Source organism: Podarcis cretensis, assembly GCF_951804945.1.
Source record: "Podarcis cretensis genome assembly, chromosome: 10".
Taxonomy (NCBI): domain Eukaryota; kingdom Metazoa; phylum Chordata; class Lepidosauria; order Squamata; family Lacertidae; genus Podarcis; species Podarcis cretensis.
The window spans coordinates 25,911,579-25,929,885 of record NC_137179.1 but is presented as its reverse complement, the minus strand read 5'-3'; the positions used below and the strand labels follow the sequence as shown (position 1 = coordinate 25,929,885).

Sequence of the window (18,307 nt, the reverse complement as noted above, 5' to 3'; positions counted from 1 at the left end):
GACATGGAGGCTGGCAACATCAACCCTGCTGTGCGGGAATCCCTTGCAGATGACTGCAGTGCCTGGAGACAGATGTTGTGTATCCATAGCAGTGACCAGAGGAGGAATGACCGCTGGGAGGAGCGCAGAGAGAAGAAATGCCATTGTGTATCTGCAACAGCAGAACCACTTTCATCTTCAATAATCCAAGTTTTGAGGTAGCCAGTGCATGAATCACAGCTAGACTATCTTGTCTAAGAGCGGCCATAGCTGGTACGAATTGTAGCTGGTGAAAGGCACTCCTACCTACTGAGGCTACCTGCGCCTCCAGAAATAAAGATGGGTCCAGGAGCACCCATAGACTATGGACCTATTTTTTCAGAGGCAGTTCCTCATCCAGAACTGGCAACTGGCCAATCTTCCGAACATGGGAACCACAAATCCACAGTGCCTCCATCTTCCAGGGTTCAAGCTCAGCTTACTGGACCTCATCCACTTCACCACCACAGCCAGATAATGGTCCATGCACAATCTTTCTTGACTTATGATGCCATGGAGAAGTAGAGCTGTTTATGATTAGTGTACTGATGACACCACAACTCTGCCACCACCAACCTCTGAACAAATGCACCCAGTGGCTTCATGTTAAAAAGCAGTGGGGAGAAAATCATAACTGCAGGATAGTCTCCAGTTACTACTCTTTGTACACGACTTGTGTGTAGGAGTGGAACCGGTGTGCAACAGGGTTCCAATACCCACCCCAAAGAGCTGGTTCATAGTAAGTGGCATCAAAAGCCACAGAGAGATCAAGCAGCAGAAGCAGATCCACATTTAGCTTTACACACTTGGCAATATATATATATATATATGGGGGGGTTTCTGGGAAAAATGATTTTGACACTCCCACCTGCCACTGCACCCAATGTTTTGACTATATGCAATTCTGGCTTTAGATGCCAACCCCGGGATGTAGCCCCTGCCTAAGTTGAGGACTTGCTGTTTCCACCTGGTGCTTTAGAACAGAACACAGGTGAATGGGGATGCGCCTGCGCCATTGTGTACACTAGCGTGGCATGATCCTTTTCGACTTGTAGCACATTCTCTCTTTATGGCCTCTCCATTCCAGAGACGGCGACCTGATGTTTTCTTCTGGCAAGGGAAACAAGAAAAGGTAGAAGTTGAGATCCTCGTGATTTTATTTATTTTTACACATAGCCGCCCCTAAATCTACCATCAAATTGCTGCTTACATTTGTATCCATCCTAAAAAATAACAGATCGTGAGCACAGCAATACACCGTAGGACACAGAGAAAGAAAAAGAGAGAGCTCTAAGCAAGCACAACTTTTTCTGTTGCCCCACGTCGCAAAGGGAGTCCAGCCTGCTCCCTACTCTGGAGGAAAGGAGGCCCATTAACTGCCGCGCTGTGGAATAAAGCGGAATGCGCCGCAATAAAGGCCATCTGGCACCTCTAACCCCCGAACCGACGCGCCCCCCCCCCATTCTGGCAGCGGCGGCTGCCCTGAGAGATCCCGCCCAATTCTGAGGCGAAAAGCGGGCGGGCGGGCGATCCGCTAGTCTCGGGGAACGGCTCCTCCTCCGGGCCAAGCCCGGCCCCTTGCCAGCCCAGACCCAGCGAGAAGACGCCCCCAGCTCCGAGGGGCTGGCTGAGGAGGGCATGGGGCGAGCCAGGTGGAGGCGAGCCAACCGCGGAGGCCTGGCTGGCAGGGGGAGCACGGAGAGGGGGCTCCGCTCGGCCGCTCCCAACACACCAGCGCCGCCCGCCAAATGTAGCCCCGAGGAGGAGGAGGAGGAGGACACTTAAAGGCGGGGGGAAAGGCCTCGGGAGCCTCATGCTTCGCGGGCAGAGCGGCGGCGGGAGACTCGGGCTCCTCTCTCCGACCTCGGCGGAAGGGAAGGAGACCTAGGAGCGGGTCCCTTCCTCAGCCCGCTATCGCGAAGCGGGGCGCCTCCTCCCTCTCCAAATTCCCGCCTCCATGCGCTCTAGTCGCCGCGGCGGGTGAGGAGGGAAGCCGAGGGGCGCCGCCCTCTCCCCTTCCCCGCCCCTCGTGGGGGTGGGGTGGGGGAAAAGAAGAAAAGGGCCATGGTTGTGGGGCTGGCCCTGGCGATCCCCGCCTGAAGGGAGGGTCGCCGAGGCTCCTCCCGCGCGGCTAGAAGTGCCTCCCCGGCGCACACGCCGCGCCAGCAGGAGATGGATGGGGCTGAGCTGGATGGCGGCAGCAGCGCAGAAGTGCCTCCTCCTCCTCCTCCGCAAGGCTGCTGCCAGGCGGATGCTGGGGCTCCCGGGGAGCCGGCCGGCGACCAAGCAGCCGCAGCAGCAAGTGCACAGCCGCCGCCGCCACCACCGCCAGCAGCAGCAGCAGCAGCCATGGTGGAAGAGCCCGCCGGGGAAGGCTCCGCCGCTGCCCCCGCTGCCTCGGCCGGCAGCGCCCTCGCCCCCCGCGCAGCAGCAGCAGCAGCAGCAGCAGCCCCTCCGGAGCTGAAGAAGCAGCAGCAGCAAGGGGTCAAGCGGCACCACCACAAGCACAACCTGAAGCATCGCTACGAGCTGCAGGAGACGCTGGGCAAAGGCACCTACGGCAAAGTCAAGAGGGCCATCGAGAGGTTTTCCGGCAGAGTGGTAAGGGCTGCGGAAGGCGGAGGCTGTTGGAGATGCTCCGGATGGAGAGATGTCATGGGGGCGGCGGCGGCGGCGGGGGGGGGGGGGAGCTGCTGTGCATTGCACTCATTCCTGAGCTTTTCCCTTCATGGCGTGTCCGGCCTCACAACTTGGGACCTGAATTCTCGCTCCGCCTTTCAACTTTTTCTAACTTTTGCTTTCGAGAGCTCCCACTTGTGTGTGTGTGTATCTTGATGTAGATCTCTCCGCCACGCCGTTATGCGATTCATGAGTTTGGGGGGGGGTTGTTTGTGAAGTCTGATTTCTCCTAAAGTATTTGCACCTAGAACTGTGTCCTCTCTTAAATCATAACTGTCAGGTGCAGATCATTTAGGAAGTTTTTAGTATTGTTTGTAAATGGGCATTCCCCTCCCCTCCAAATTGATCAGTCCTTTTACTGTTCTTTCAAAGTGTGGGCATACAAAGTTCCCTGGAATGTATTGTGTTTTCTAGTAAGCTAAACAGAAAATGCTATTCAGCTTAAGAGTTCCTTTAAACCAAAAAACTTCATTGCTGGTTTTTATGACCTGAACTTTACTGACCTCTTTAAACAAACACATTGATGCTGCTCCTCAGTGAGCTTAGAGTCCACTTGGCTCATCTGTGTCTGCCGGCTAACAGTTTAAACACAGCTGTCCCGATGTGGCATTGTACTGTAACTCCAGCCCAACTTTTTTGTTCTTCTGTCACAGGAGATCTCATGGGCAGATGGGAAATGCTTGTGCAATAAGCTAGAAGCATTGCTATTTTCTGCATTGCCATTTAATATCTATTAGTGGACCTATGTTCCAGCTCATGTGGGTTGGTTCTGTATTTGAGTCAGCTATGCCTATACAGATATTTTTCTGAAGCATTCCAGGCAGACTGCAGCTTTTCAGCAGTGTGATTTGTGAGTGAAAAAAAAGTTCTAATACAGTATGAAAATTATATTTAAATGATTTTATATGCAGATAAGCTTGTGTTATGTATTCTTCTTTCATTTTGTTAAATTGTTAAGAGGACAGCTAAACAAAGCAGAGATGAATGCAAATGCTGACTTTAAATGCATGATATAAGCACTGAGTCATATTACATGCATCTAGGTTAAGTTATAGATTTTTTTACATCATTTTTACATTATCCATCTAAATTTATTATTTTTAAAAGAATCCTTTTGATTCTTTTTAAATTTGCTTTGAAACAGATGTAACTTTGTAGCTTCATTGGAAACCAGCATTGCTATTTATAATCTCTATTTATTTTAAGATTAAAATGCTAGGCTTAATTTATTTGTTCAAACAAACTGACTAGCTCAGGATAGTGTTTACTTGTATTAAATATGGCAAAGTGCTTTTGTTTTCTCACCTCTAAAAGCACATACATATTTCTGTAGGGTCTACTACTACAAGGAATTATAACTGGTTGCTATGACTCCATGCCAGATGTACATTGACTTCTTGAACTGTTTTTCCTTTTCTCCAAGCTCTTAAAATGCAGAACTTCAGTTTTTCACTTTATACGTTAGGGGAGAATGTTGTGGAAAAGGTCTGGGCCAGCAGAGGCACAGGAGTTCATTTAGCTTTTCCTTTGCTTTCTTTGCTCTGTTTCTGTTCTCCTTAGTCATCAGCATTTATGGCATCATTAAAAAGCTCTGAATAGACTCTGTACTGTGACCAGCAGAGGGGGTTCTTGAAGCAAAGTGACTGGCATATTTCCTATCATGACTTCACAGCAAATTGTCAAATAAAGAGGAGCTAAGTATTAGAAATCCCAGGTCACACTCCCACCTATGTCATTTGCTTGCTGTCAGATTACTGGGTTAGGTAACCTTTTCCTACACTGCAGCAGCATGTAAATATTTGGAAGCATATGGCAACAGCTTGCAGCCTGGAAACAACTCTAGTCCTCTGCCCTCTCAAAGTTATATATATATATACCTTCCTTGAGTATATATTTTAACCAAGTGAAATTTAGGTGTAGAGCATACTATTAGGCGTTCTTGACTGATTAATCAGATATTGACATATAAAATGTGAGGTATTGAATTTTCTTTGGCTTCTGGGGCAGATATTGTGAAATCTGCAGGGTTGGCAGATGGATTGTGATCTGAACCTGGTATGAATCTGAAGGATTTCCACCAGTGTCCATGAAGCTATGCTAATATGAAGCCTACATAATGACATATTCTCCATTATATTTTAATAGTGCAGGGCTTTAAATTGCATTGTCTTACAAAGAAGTGTTTTTGAATCTAGCATTATAACTTGCATGCACTAGAAGCTTCTATTTTTCCCCTCCTCAGTATATACACTTATCAGGCTTGGGAAAATCCCAGATGCCACAATGTACAACTTAAAAAAATAAGTATTAGTAGTATCTAGGAGTTTGAAATATTTTTTCAACTCTGTAAAGGGCTGTTGCCAAAAAATGATTTTTTTAAGAAACTTGAAGTACTTTTCCGGCCTTAGCTTATTAGATGGAATATAGATTAGTTATATTTAGTTTGTTGTTGGCAACAACTTGTTACTTAAACATGTTTACTCAATAATACAACAGCTAGAGACTGGGCTGTGTAATGCATGAAATATAAGAGCACAACCACCCTGTACAAGGGCAGCCAACTTTCCAAACATTTGTTGGGAGATGTTACATGCAAATTGCTGTAAGTACTAGGATAAAGAGATGACAGAAGAAGTTTGCAAAGTAGAGTGTATTTTGAAAGTTTTGTGGGAGTTCCATCTAGTTGCTCAGATGTAGTCAAACAAAACTTTTTTTAATACTGCAGTCTGACTCGAATAAGATATAAGCAAAATTAAGCAAACATATTCAATGTGAAGCATATGAGAGATACACAAAGAAAGGAAGAGTTGGAATGGTGCTTGTGGAGAACCTCTATGACACTGTTGCACTTTATTGCCTGTAGAAACAGACAGATGTACATGCTTGGTCATCACAATCAAAAAGGGGTGTGGGCTGATGAAGGTGCTGTAATAACAACAAAGTTACATAGTAGGAACAAAGCATAGTCTATGCAGTCATACCTCTTTTTACTTTCGGTTCAGGTTATGTCTTTTCAGGTTGCGTCCTGTGGCGACCTGGAAGTAACGGAACAGGTTACTTCCGGGTTTCGCCGCTCGTGCATGCGCAGACGCTCAGAATGATGTCATGCGCATGCACAGAAGCAGCAAATCACGGCCCGCGCAGACGCGGGTTGCGTTCTGCTCATGATGCGAACGGGGCTCCGGAACGGATCCCATTCGCAACCAGAGGTACCACTGTACTGTATATTGGTTTTGGAAGTAGATGCAGCATTCCAGTTACAAAGGAACAGCATATTGATCATATATAATGTTTCATGTGTGTCCTGAGTTACTCCATGATCTAACTCTCCTTTTCTCACACAGTCATGTTCACGGTCTCTCATGTATCTCAGGTCTTCATCAACTTACAGTGCAATCCTATGCAAGTTTACTCAGAAGTAAGCATAATTTAGTCCAATGAGACTTATTCCTAGGTAAGCGTATAAAGGGTTACAGCCTAATTAATGTGTTGTGTTTTTTTTTTACCAGGTTAGTGGGAGCTTTTCTTACTTGTCTGGTCTGTTCTGATAGCCAGCACTGAAATATATTTATATTTCATATGTGGTGAGACAGAGTTGGATGATTCCAAGGTCACCATAAAAAGTGTGTCCCCAATTATAAATTCTATTAAAACCAATGATGGCTGCCCACTGGGGCTGTAGGGTGAGGGCCAGGGCAGCTAGCAGCAGGTGGTGTCAAGCAGCAGAGGAAGCAACATCAGGTTGCCACGAATGGATAAGACAAGGAAAGTTCTTAGCATCTGCTTTTTATTCAATATTTACAGAGAGAGGCTTGGAATGCAGCTTCTTAGAATAATGGCCTTGTTCCGTGTGACTCTCCACCCCCTTTTTATCCCACTTCCTCATTCGTCATCATCTCCTCTACTGAGCCCTTTGCTTCTGAGCCCTTTGCTCTCCTACTTTCAAGGCTCACCGGGTTCTGGGAGGGAGGGTCTGAAATGCTTTCTAAAGACACTGTGTCTGTCAGCTGTTTCCCTCCTGCTGCTTCCTCTTCCTCCTCCTCTCCCATTATTTCCCAGCTTTCCCCCTCATCTGCCTCTGAGCTGTGACCTCCCTCAAACCCCTGTTGTAATTCTGAACTGTCTTCTTCTTCTCTGGAAGGATCAGGCTGGGGAGGCAGTCTCCACCATTACTCCTCTGCCCAGTCCCTGACAGGCGGAGGTTGTGATAGGTGAAAAGATTGCATTAGGTAGAAGTTTTAATTGGTGGTGGGGAGAAAAAGTAAGGCAAGGGACTGGACAGAAAAAGTGAGGTTAACAGGTGGAGAGAGCTTTTCTCCACTGTGTTGCAAGAAAGGAAGTAGTGGACTGCATGGTGGTTTGCCGTTGTTTACTGGGAAGGAGAGGGGTACGAGCAAGGAAGCAGGATGGTTGGCACAGCGCAGATGTAAAGATGGAGCCAATCTGGCACTCCTGCTGGTATGTTTGCGCTGAGTCAACCTTCCCACGACCTTCCCCTTTCCTTCCTGGTATGTGGAATGACTCAGCTGTTGGGAGGTCAGGTGAATGCTGCCACCCCACTCCACTATCCCCTACTGACAGAAGCCAGCAGTCTTGTCATGGTTCTCTGCACCTGCTTTCGCCCAGTCGCCAAAGTGGTGTGGTGGCTGATCATCTCCTCTCTGTTGGACCAGAACTGCAGCAACAATAATATGAAAGCATCCTGATCAAATTTTGATTGGTCAATGGACACCAATCAAGAGTAACATTAGAAGGAATATTTAGAAGTGTTTACAACAGATTGGTTGTGGGTTTACGTTTGGAAGGAACCACTTTATGCAAATTGCAGGAAATAACTCTGTCCTGATTGGTTAGGTGTTTCTGTTCTCAAGGAAAGAAGGTTACTTAGAGGATTGGTGGGCCTTGTCGTCCTGCCCGAATGCTAATTTTTATGGGAAATTGCTTGAAATAAGGTCACAGCAGTGCAGACACCATGATGGGCAGAGAGTGAGTGATTATAAGAGAAGGAGAGAGAGTGCAAGCTCTGGAGTTAAGGGGGAGACTGGTGGCTTTTGGTGGGTTGTTGCCCTTTTTGGCCACCTAATTAAAACAATACTTTGCACAGGTTGGAATATGGGATGGGCAGTAGCAGGTTTCAAGGGAACTGAAACCCAAAGCTTTGGAAGGCTTGGTTGAGGATGAGGGATGTATGTGTCTGAGTATCTGTGGGTGGGTAGTGGATCTAAGAATATAGATATCTGAAATATTTGTGGCTGAGTGTAGTATGTGTACAGGAAAGGTGAGACTGGTGGGTTTGTGGATAGTGGGTGCCAGATGCGGTCAGATATGTAAGTTTTGGTCTTTGAATTGTGGCTTTTAGGGTGAGGAACTCTGGCTAATATTTGGCTGCCTGAAGTACAATTCACAGTGGAATTTAGTTCATTGTTTGCCAAGTTGCTTTCAACCAAAAGCATAATTGCATTGTAATGTGTTATTACTAACAGCTTCAAAACATCATTTGAGAAAAATCATAATAGAGGGAGTATGTAACATTAAAGCATTGTGTGTTGAGCCATGTGTGTGGGTTTTTTGTATCATTAAATTCAAGATTAGGATATTATGTATGACATATGGAGGAAATTATATCTGAAAGCATATATAAAATTATGTTTTGGTATCATACATGTTGGATAAAGCTGTTTGGAACAAACAGTTCCTGCTAAAGATTGTTTAGTGTTCATAGAATTCTTCTCACAGATTCCTTGTAATTATCCATTATATATACCAAATGCTGCCTTTAACCATCTTTTTTTAACAGATGTCGACATTTTGTGTGTCCATTTGGCAGGACATTTTTTTAAAAAACAACAACAGCCCTGTCCTATTGCTAGATACTTGAGTTACGGTGGAAAGAACTACAAAGTGAAATAAATGCATCTGTGCAGTACTGGGTGACCAATTTATTTAAGCCTCAAATGTACCCAGGTTTTCATTTGTGTTCTCTTGCTGTTGTTTTCTGAACTCTGCTTTTTCAGTCAGGCATAGGATTCTCATTTGTCTTGCCCACATGAAAGCCCAGAGCATCTGTAAGTTATAGTTTGTGAAATATCTGCTTTTAAGCAGCACATATTTATCACCATGTCTGCACAGACAACACTGTACATTGTATAAATTAGGAGAGCCTAGACACTGAACACTAGGGGGCTGGGTGAGATATGCCATGGGAGTATAGTGGCTGCCCATGCTGATCAGATATCTTGGATCCATACCAAAACTTCCAGATGTTTAATACATATAAAGACCCTGCAGTAACCTTTCGTTACAGTCTAAAGTGGGAGAAAATACCTCCATGTGGCTAGTTAAGTATGAAGCTATTTGATGTTCAAATTGTAGTAAAGTACATAAAGAAACCAGCATGTGTACCAATGAACCTCTTCTACAGTTGTTAATGTTATTTAATATTGGTGATATCTCAGCTGTCTGAGGATGAGCACATACATGGGCTTTGATGTCTGGCTTTTAAATTTTTCACTGGTCCAGGATTGAGTACAAGCCCTAAATATGATACAATTCAGGTCTTGTTCTAATACTTTTGGAGGATAAGAATAAAATATGGTTTTTATTGGTTACTTTTTATTTGAAAAAAGGAGCTATGGGATAAGTTCTTGGTGGGATTGGAATGTCACAAGATTGGGCTAGAAAGCCATCTGAAGATAGAATCAGTTTGCAGAAAATAGGCAATTTCTTCCATAATTTCACAGCTGTAGATATGATCAAAATATTTTTGTGCAGAGCTAATTTACTGTCACTAGCTGCATTAAATTTTCAACACAATTTTATATTTTCCAAAGGTATATATCCCTCCTCTAGGTTTAGGTAACTCATGGAGCAATTCTATACATGTCTACTCAAAAAGCTCCATTGAGTTCAATGAGACTTAGTCCCACTCGAGTTCATAGGATATTGCAACCTCATACGCATTCCTTAAATGTGAGTGCTGCTTAGGAAATAGGGGACCCATATTTGGAGGCCAAATCTGAATAGCTCAAAATCCAGCACTGGAGATCTAGAATCAGAGAGTGCTGTGCAGTTTCTGCATTTCAAAGCTTAATGTCTATAGTTTGGTAATTGTATGCAAATGACATTTGAATTTCTCTTAGAACGGGCACTGCTTGCATTTCCATAATTATTGGAAAGCAGAAATATCTCATAATCACTTTAACAATTCTGTGTTTAACTGTTCAGAGCAGAAAATATTTGTCAAAAGAAAAAGTGACCAGGGGAAGAACATTGTAGAAATCTGTGTACAGTACAGTTGAATGCTACTTCATAGTTCAGTCATAAAATAAATCTAAAATACAATATTGCTGCCTGACCACAAAAATATTTTAAGATACTTGTAAGAGAAGACATTTGGACCTATACCAGTATGCTGAAAATATTTGATAGCTCTTTTATGATAACAAAAGCTAGCTAGGAAACTTTGGTGTGGCTTTTCTCTGAAACTTGGCAAAAGTTGCTATTTTATATTTTATTGATTTTGTATTTTGATGATGACTGTTTTAAGTTACTTGTTTTTCATAGCCATCCCTTGGTCTTGTGAAGAAGGATGATATATAAGTCTCATAAAATAATTTAGTATTAATTTAAAAAATGGAAGTGAACATTTCCAAACTCTTCCTTTGGGGCAGCACTGGCAAGGAAGTGCTGGAATACACAAGCCCAATATTTGACCATGGTTACTTTTGCAGTAAACCATGGTTCAGCCATGATAGCTGAACTAGCTTAGTAATCTCTTTCAAGCTTTTGAGGGGAAGATGTTATAATTAAGGACTTGAATTTCTTCACATAGGTCTTCCATCTACAGTGAAATATATATAGAATTAAAATAAACATGGGACTGGTGTCAGACATGGCTCAGGGAGCAGAGTTAAAATTAAACTCATCCATACGTTCACTGGAATGAATAAACCTTAAATTTCAGTAACCCAGCTGTAAAATAAAAGTAGTAATTTACCTCACAGTTATTGTGAGGATTAATGAGATTAACACTAATAATTCCTTATGTATTTTATAAATTTCCTTCCTCTAGCTTTCCTCTGTTGAAAATAAAAATGTGCCACCATAGATATTATGAATTTATCTGTCTTGGATATCCTCAGGAGAGAAAACAGGAAATTACTTTTTCGGTGGTGCAGTAAGTAAAATTTTGATTCTAGTTGCACGGATCCCACTGCTTTAGAATTGGGCCTGTTGTTTGAATGGAAAGTATTTCTTAAAACAGAAAAAAAACACTTAATGACACACTTGAAAGCAGTCTGTGTTATTGTCTGTTGAACAAAGCTTGTGCTTTATGAACTGGCTGATCATAAAGGCAGCATAAATCATGTAAAACATTCTCATTTGCTCTTTGTGCTTTTTGCAGATGGGGCTCATAGAGCAGAAATGCAGTCAGATGTCTGCTCCAGGATATTTTAGCTGAACTGTATGAGTCCATTAAACAAATGTAATGGCTTTTTGGAAAGACTTGCTATGCATTTGAAACCAAATGTTTTACACAGAAAACATCTGGGAAGTATGGGTGTGTGTGTGTGTGTGTGTGTGTGTGTGTACGTACAGCACATTGGAAAATAGCTTTATTGAGCCCAGCTGGGTGGTTGCTCGGGATATGGTTGTAGGATATGACAGTCTAGTTGTTATAAGGAATAATTTATTTGAAGTATTGCCATCAAATGAATATTTGGCACAGAAGTGAGGATCTTTGTTTCATTGAGCACGCAAATTCTTCTCATTATCATTCCAACAAAACCTGCCATGACATTTTATATCCTGTTATATAAGCTAATTCAGATAATGGCATGCTTTTAAACGGGTGTGTACATTAGAGAAGACACTGTAGAAATAAATCAGTTATTAATCCCTCCTACCCAAAATCCCAAGGTGATAAGATTATATTGGAAATGGCCTATATTATTTTTTTTGCCTTAATCCCATGTGCTTGTTTGAGGAATGTAAAAGTTAATGCATGAAAATATATGTTTTTACCAGGTACTATTAGTTCCTTAGTATAGAGTGTTATAATTCCATTACACATAGCGGATTTGGTTTCATTTTAGCTGAGCCAGGGGCTTGCTATTTCTAGGAAACAGCTGATAATACATGTGGAAAAAAATGTCCAAACTATTCTCTTGTTAGGATGCTGATTTTAGCATTAAATTGCTTTTGCAGTTTAGGCTGACTCTCCAATTAGAGGAAAAATTGTTTAAAGTTCCGAACAACAATGCGGCCACATCTTCAGGATAATTTAAATAAAAAACAAAGAAGTGAAAGAGGCTAGCTTAGGCAGACTCCGGTTCATTCCCATGCAGTGAACAGTTCACATTGCACAACCCTGCTTTTAAATAGTTCTACACAGTATGACATGATTTGTGGTATTTGCTGAAATGAAATTCTGGCTGGAGTAGCCGGAGCAGGGAATTGTTTTGCACTCAGGGGAAGGTGGTACATCCAAGTCTGTGTTAAGGTCATTGGCAGGGTGAAGTGGGAAGCCTGAGTTGCTGCTGTTGTTCTGCCTAACTTTTTTTTTTGGGGCGGGGGTGGGATTGGCAAAGAGATTTTAAGACTCAGAATATTGAGTCTCCTCCAGTTGTGCTTGGCCTTGGTATACAGTGGTACCTCAGGTTACATACGCTTCAGGTTACATACACTTCAGGTTACAGAAATAGTGCTTTAGGTTAAGAACTTTGCTTCAGGATGAGAACAAAAATTGTGCTCTGGCGGCGTGGCGGCAGCAGGAGGCCCCATTAGCTAAAGTGGTGCTTCAGGTTAAGAACAGTTTCAGATTAAGAACGGACCTCCGGAACGAATTAAGTACTTAACCTGAGGTACCACTGTATATTGCAAAAGGTAGGTGTGGGTTGTTCCTGTACCCTTCCTGGCATACATTCCTTCTGGTATTTTCAAGGTGGCCCTCGTAATGTTCTTTTGATTTCTTCTTTAACAAAATGATAGATGATCCAGACATATGAATGTTTCTTAGAAAGTAATCTTTTAAAACTAAAAACAGTAGAAATCCACAGTGTGCAGATACAGCTTCCCTGATGTGGCCTGGTCTACACAGTAGAACAAGATGGTACAATACTGACATGGTATGTCTGGGGTGGGGAACCTGTGGCCCCCTAGATGTTGCTGGCTATAACTCCCTTGACTACAACTCATCGCCCTTGACTGTTGGTCATTGGCTGGGGCTAATGAGAGTTGGAATCTATAACAGCTTCTGGAGAACCACAGGGTTCCCTACCCCTGTGGTACAGTTTACCACTTCAGACTGCAGGTCAGAGGAAGGGGGAAGATACCATTTTATTCATTTATTATTCTATGTGAAACATTTTAATCCATCATTTCCAGACAGTTAATGAGAATTAAAACATGCAAAACAAGAGTAAATAATAGACACAAAAGAGCAGCAGATAAAAGCCAATTGATAGTCAGAAAATATAAAAGTTTGGATGAGTTAGAAAGGTTCTTTCCTGGCATGTAAAAGACAGAAAAGTTGGTGTTAAGCATTCCTCCCTTGAAAGGACATTCCATAATGCTATTACTAAAAAGTCCACATTTCCACCTCATTTTTCTGAATATATAGGCCAGTCTGAGTTATCAGTACATCCTACAAAGTTACTTCTTTACTTATTCTTTCTTTTTTCATTATGTTCATTGTTATATGGTGGGTGAAAAGTCAGAGTATATAACTGCCCAGGAAATTATGTTTTGACTTTTGCAGGAAGGTATGCTGCAACTGTGCAAAACAAAACTGTTCCAGAGACTTTAGAATTATTTCACTTTTCTTTTCTCTGATTTGCCAAGATTTTATTTTTTGTGTTAATTTTTGTGAAACTTAGAAAGCATTTCTTTTTTAAAAAAGAATAAAAATGTCTGATGTATTAGGAAGCTGATCATTAAGAATCATTTTGTAACCAGAAATGTATTTAAATAATGAAAAGAGGCATAAAGAACAGGGAGGGCATAATCAATCTCCCAGCCCTACCCAGGTTATAAAACATGTCAGCCATTGCTTTTACTTTCTTAAGAACTTATTTGGATGGAAAGAACCTACACCTTGTGGAATCCTAGTTTGATGTTGTATTTGGCCCCAGCAAGTGTGGAAGACAAACATAAACATCTGTTTGGCAATTTTGCAGGAAGTTAAATATAACTCTAGCTTTTGTCCTTTCAGCAGATCTTGCACTCAGTATTGATCAACATTTGCTGAAGTCAGAATTACATCCTCATAGTTAAAAGTTGTGAAACAGTTTTCAATTCCATTCCAGTTTTGAATTCCACCTCCTTTTGAAAGGAATTGTATTCATTCAAATGTGAATTTGCTTTGAAAGATGTAATTTGTCAGAAAGGTTTGAGAAGAAATTGCTCTCTTTCTTTTTAATCTATTCATAGTTCCTCCGAACCTCTACTTTGTCTGCTTCAGGTGACTTCTTCCCTTCTTCCCAGGATCACAGATGGTAGTTCAATTTTTGGATGTTCTGTCAGAGATGTCTTGTAACAGCAGAAGAGAAGACTCTGCATAAACTATTAGATATTTTCAAATTGTATTACAATGTCTTCTAACCCTTTCCTGTTGGCTACAGGCTTAGGAAATATACCAGCAGTTTCCAGCATACTTATATTGAATTTGTGCTCCTACCAGCTTGGCACTAAGCAAAGTACATAGAATTTCAGCAGCCCTGCACGCCCCCCCCCCATCACCAATAGCTACTAGAAGAGAGAAGGAGCTCTGGATTCTATCAATGTGACCTTCTACCATTCATATAAATAATAAGGTTGGCAGGGACCAATAAAATCATGTCCAACCCCTTAAAACAGGATTACCCTTCCTGCATATCAGTCCACACTGCAGCAGACAGTTGCATTATAGTGTCAAGCTTGTACAACAGTTTACTCAAGCAAGGAAATAAAACCGTCACATGGTGCAGATTAAAAGCAAACTATGGCCAATAGCTAATGAAACCTGGGGAAGGTGACAGCCTGATGCAAAGCATGAACAAAACCCATCACCTAAGTATGGTGTGTGTATACATTCTAGGAAGCCTGCCTTTGTTCAATGTGGATGGAGATGAAGATGCAACTGGAAGGTCCAAATGCCTCACGTTGATAAAATTGGCCTGGATAATAATGCTAAGCCACCATTAAGCGGCCTATAGCTTACTAGGATCAAGCAAATGTGCTAGTGCATGCTGCTCAAATCACACCTCCACCACCTCCTCCCTCTTGTCACATCAGGAGGGGCAGCGTACAGCAGATGTAAAACTTAATATAGAAAAATAAGCCAATAAATAAAACAAAATGAAACAAGGCTGTGCACAATACACTTGAAAATACCAAAAAAATTCCAGCACCGTATACAATAAAATATTCAATTAAAAGCTAGAGAAAAGAGGCGAGTATTCAAACATTTCTTCAAAACCTGAACCAATGCAGCCAACCACATAATGGGGTATTGGGGTTTTTTTTTTGGGGGGGGGGAAGCTGGTGGTGGGGAATTTCATAAAGCAGGAGCCCATCTCTGAGAGGACCCAAACTCTATTGCCTATCAGCTTTAACTGTTAAAAGATATTGAGTATGCATGCTTACTTTGCAAATTTAAAATACGTTGGTAGACCATGGGGCCTTACATAAAAAAATCAGCAACACAGGTCATGCAAGACTAAAGTACACCTGTTTATGTTCCAAACATTATTTTTGCAGAGCTGGATATTACAAGGGAAATGTGGGGTTCCTAAACCTGTGTTAACCCTCCCAGTGCTAAGGTGGAGGCTGGGAGAATTGACTGGTGTGAGAGGCTGCTTATTCTTTACCCTTAACTGTCCCCTGAAATTTTTCCTTTCTTTGTTGATGAGTTAAGCACCTCTCCCACCCATCTACTGACCTCCTGCCAGAACGGAAGTGTTAGTAGAATTCATTCCCACAAGATGTAATGATGGCCACTGTCCAGATTCCCACCCTGAAACGCACAAGCAGATTCTCTTATTTGTAAGTAAAAAAAGAGAACCTTATTCAGGCAGCCAACAGTACAGACTCAGTAGCAGACAAAGTTTTCAGGAATCAGTGTTCAGGAGCAGGGCATGTTTGGAACAGGGCAGAAGCGACAAAGACGTTCCAACATGTTACCCTGTCCCTCCCACCAAGACTTTAAAGATGACGTGTGTACTCGTTTGCCTTCTGGGAATGTTGAGATTGCAAACATGCACACTCCATCAGGGCAGATGGGTCTGCTTCCATCTGCAAAGGGGTCACCTGGTTCTAGGTGACAAGCCTGCACCCCCCTGTTCAGACAACTGTTCAATTGCTACCACTTCCTTTCCCTCAAATAAACCTGAGATTATTTCTTTGAAATAATGCTAGTTTGAGAGCTGTACTGACTTGTGCCTCTGATTTATCTAAAGCACAGATGTAATATGGGAAGAAGTGGCAGTGTTTCTCATACAGATGACTCCAGATTGAGCTCACCTGGAGGAGCACCACTAATAATGTCAACTTAAAACTAATGAATCATACCTTCTCTTTCAAGCCATAAGGCTGACAATACACAGAAAACACTTTGGCCATTCTCATCTTTAAAGGACTGGATACTTTACCTAAATAAGCAATAAAGACAATTGTTTCTTAGGAGTCGTTTAGGCAGAGCTTGGCTTTCTGGGATTACTTGCAATTCATATTTTTTGTGAGTTAAACCTTTCCCTAGAGGGTGTGTTCTGAAAAAAAAAATGGCCTGTCTGCAAAATATGGCAAGTACCAAACAATGAGGGGATGTAATTCTGGCAGCAGGGCAATGCTTAGGAAGTACGTACTCAAATCCTGTTACCACCTAAGGGTGAGGGCAGAGGGTAGGAAGGGAGTTACAAATGTACCTCCCATCCTTTGGGAGTGCAGCATAAATCCTCTGTTCCGAGTGCCTGGTTCAGTTACACAGAATAGCTTTTGAATCTGTGTATAACAGGGAGGAAAATCTCCCTCTTATTCACTCACTAATTCCTCTTCTGTTGCTGAGTCACCACTGTTGATAGGATAATGTTACTTACAGCCAGAGAAATTGGCAGTGCAAAAGTGAAATGCATACACTTAGAAGCATCTTAGTTCTCGGCACAAGCTCAAGAGTGTATCAGTTAATGCAAATAAAACTTTGATTTGACATTTATCATCTTCATTCAGCCCTTTTGGTTTCTGAGAAGGCAGCTTTCCTTTGCGAGCAGTGTCATGGTAGCAGTAAATTAGCTTTTGTTTTAGGAAATGATCTTTTTAAAACAGTGTATTGGGAAACTAAACTGTGGAGCAGATTCTTGTAGTTGTGTCTATGTATTGTCTGCAGTGATTTGAAAAGAAAAGAAAGATAATATACGGTATCTAGTCATCTGGTATGCAAGTAAAATCTAAGGTGGCTGAATCACTTTCCTCAGGCCCATGTACGTATATTATTTTTTCATTGCTTGTTGATGCCATGGGCTACAAACAATCTTTGGAAACATCAGTTTCATTTATATTTATTAGGTGAGATACAGACTAAGTTAGTTGTATTTAATTCCCCATGAAATTGTGGAGTTTAAGATAACCTAGACTAGCTTATTGCACTGATTTCAGTTGTATGCGTACTGGGACGCAGGTGGCGCTGTGGGTTAAAGCCTCAGGGCCTAGGGCTTGCCGATCGAAAGGTCGGCGGTTCGAATCCCTGCGGCGGGGTGCACTCCCGCTGCTCGGTCCCAGCGCCTGCCAACCTAGCAGTTCGAAAGCACCTCCGGGTGCAAGTAGATAAATAGGGACCGCTTACCAGCGGGAAGGTAAACGGCGTTTCCGTGTGCGGCTCTGGCTCTGGCTCTGGCCAGAGCAGCGATGTCACGCTGGCCACGTGACCCGGAATTGTTTCCAGACAGCGCTTGCCCCTGGCCTCTTAAGTGAGATGGGCGCACAACCCCAGAGTCTGTCAAGACTGGCCCGTACGGGCAGGGGTACCTTTACCTTTACAGTTGTATGCGTATATCAAATGTAACAAAAAGAGCTTAAAGGTAAAGGTAAAGGACCCCTGACAGTTAAGTTCAGTCACAAACAACTCTGGGGTTGCGGCACTCATCTCGCTTTACTGGCCGAGGGAGCCAACGTTTGTCCGCAGGTCATGCAGCCAGCATGACTAACTAAGCCGCTTCTGGAGAAGCCAGAGCAGCGCACGGAAATGCCGTTTACCTTCCTGCCTGAGCGGTACCTATTTATTTACTTGCACTGACATGCTTTCTAACTACTAGGTTGGCAGGAGCTGGGACCAAACAACGGGAGCTCACCCTGTCGCGGGGATTCAAATTGCCGACCTTCCAACCAGCAAGCCCTAGGCTCAGTACTTTACAGAACAGCACCACCCGTGTCCCATGTAACTAGCTTAGGAAGCTGCAAACATATCCCTGCTTACCTGAGAGTAAGTACCACTGTATTCAATAGAGCTTCCTTCTGAGTAGACATGGTTAGCATTGCACTGTAAGTCTAGCTCCAACACTCAAAAATGTATCTGCAGTTCTTCAACAAAAAAGACACTTTAAAACTTTGAAAACATAATAATTGTACAATTTCCTCTGCA

General features: G+C 42.7%; 1 protein-coding gene across 1 annotated transcript in view; it reads left to right on the top strand.

Annotated features, from left to right (window-relative positions):
• The first annotated feature begins 1,553 nt into the window (after positions 1 to 1,553).
• Positions 1,554 to 18,307, top strand: part of NUAK1 (NUAK family kinase 1) — a 48,101-nt gene continuing 31,347 nt past the window's right edge. The window contains exon 1 of the mRNA XM_079992478.1: positions 1,554 to 2,619. Coding sequence (XP_079848604.1) covers positions 2,191 to 2,619 — 429 coding nt within the window. The 5' untranslated portion in view covers positions 1,554 to 2,190. The remainder of the gene's footprint in view (positions 2,620 to 18,307) is intronic.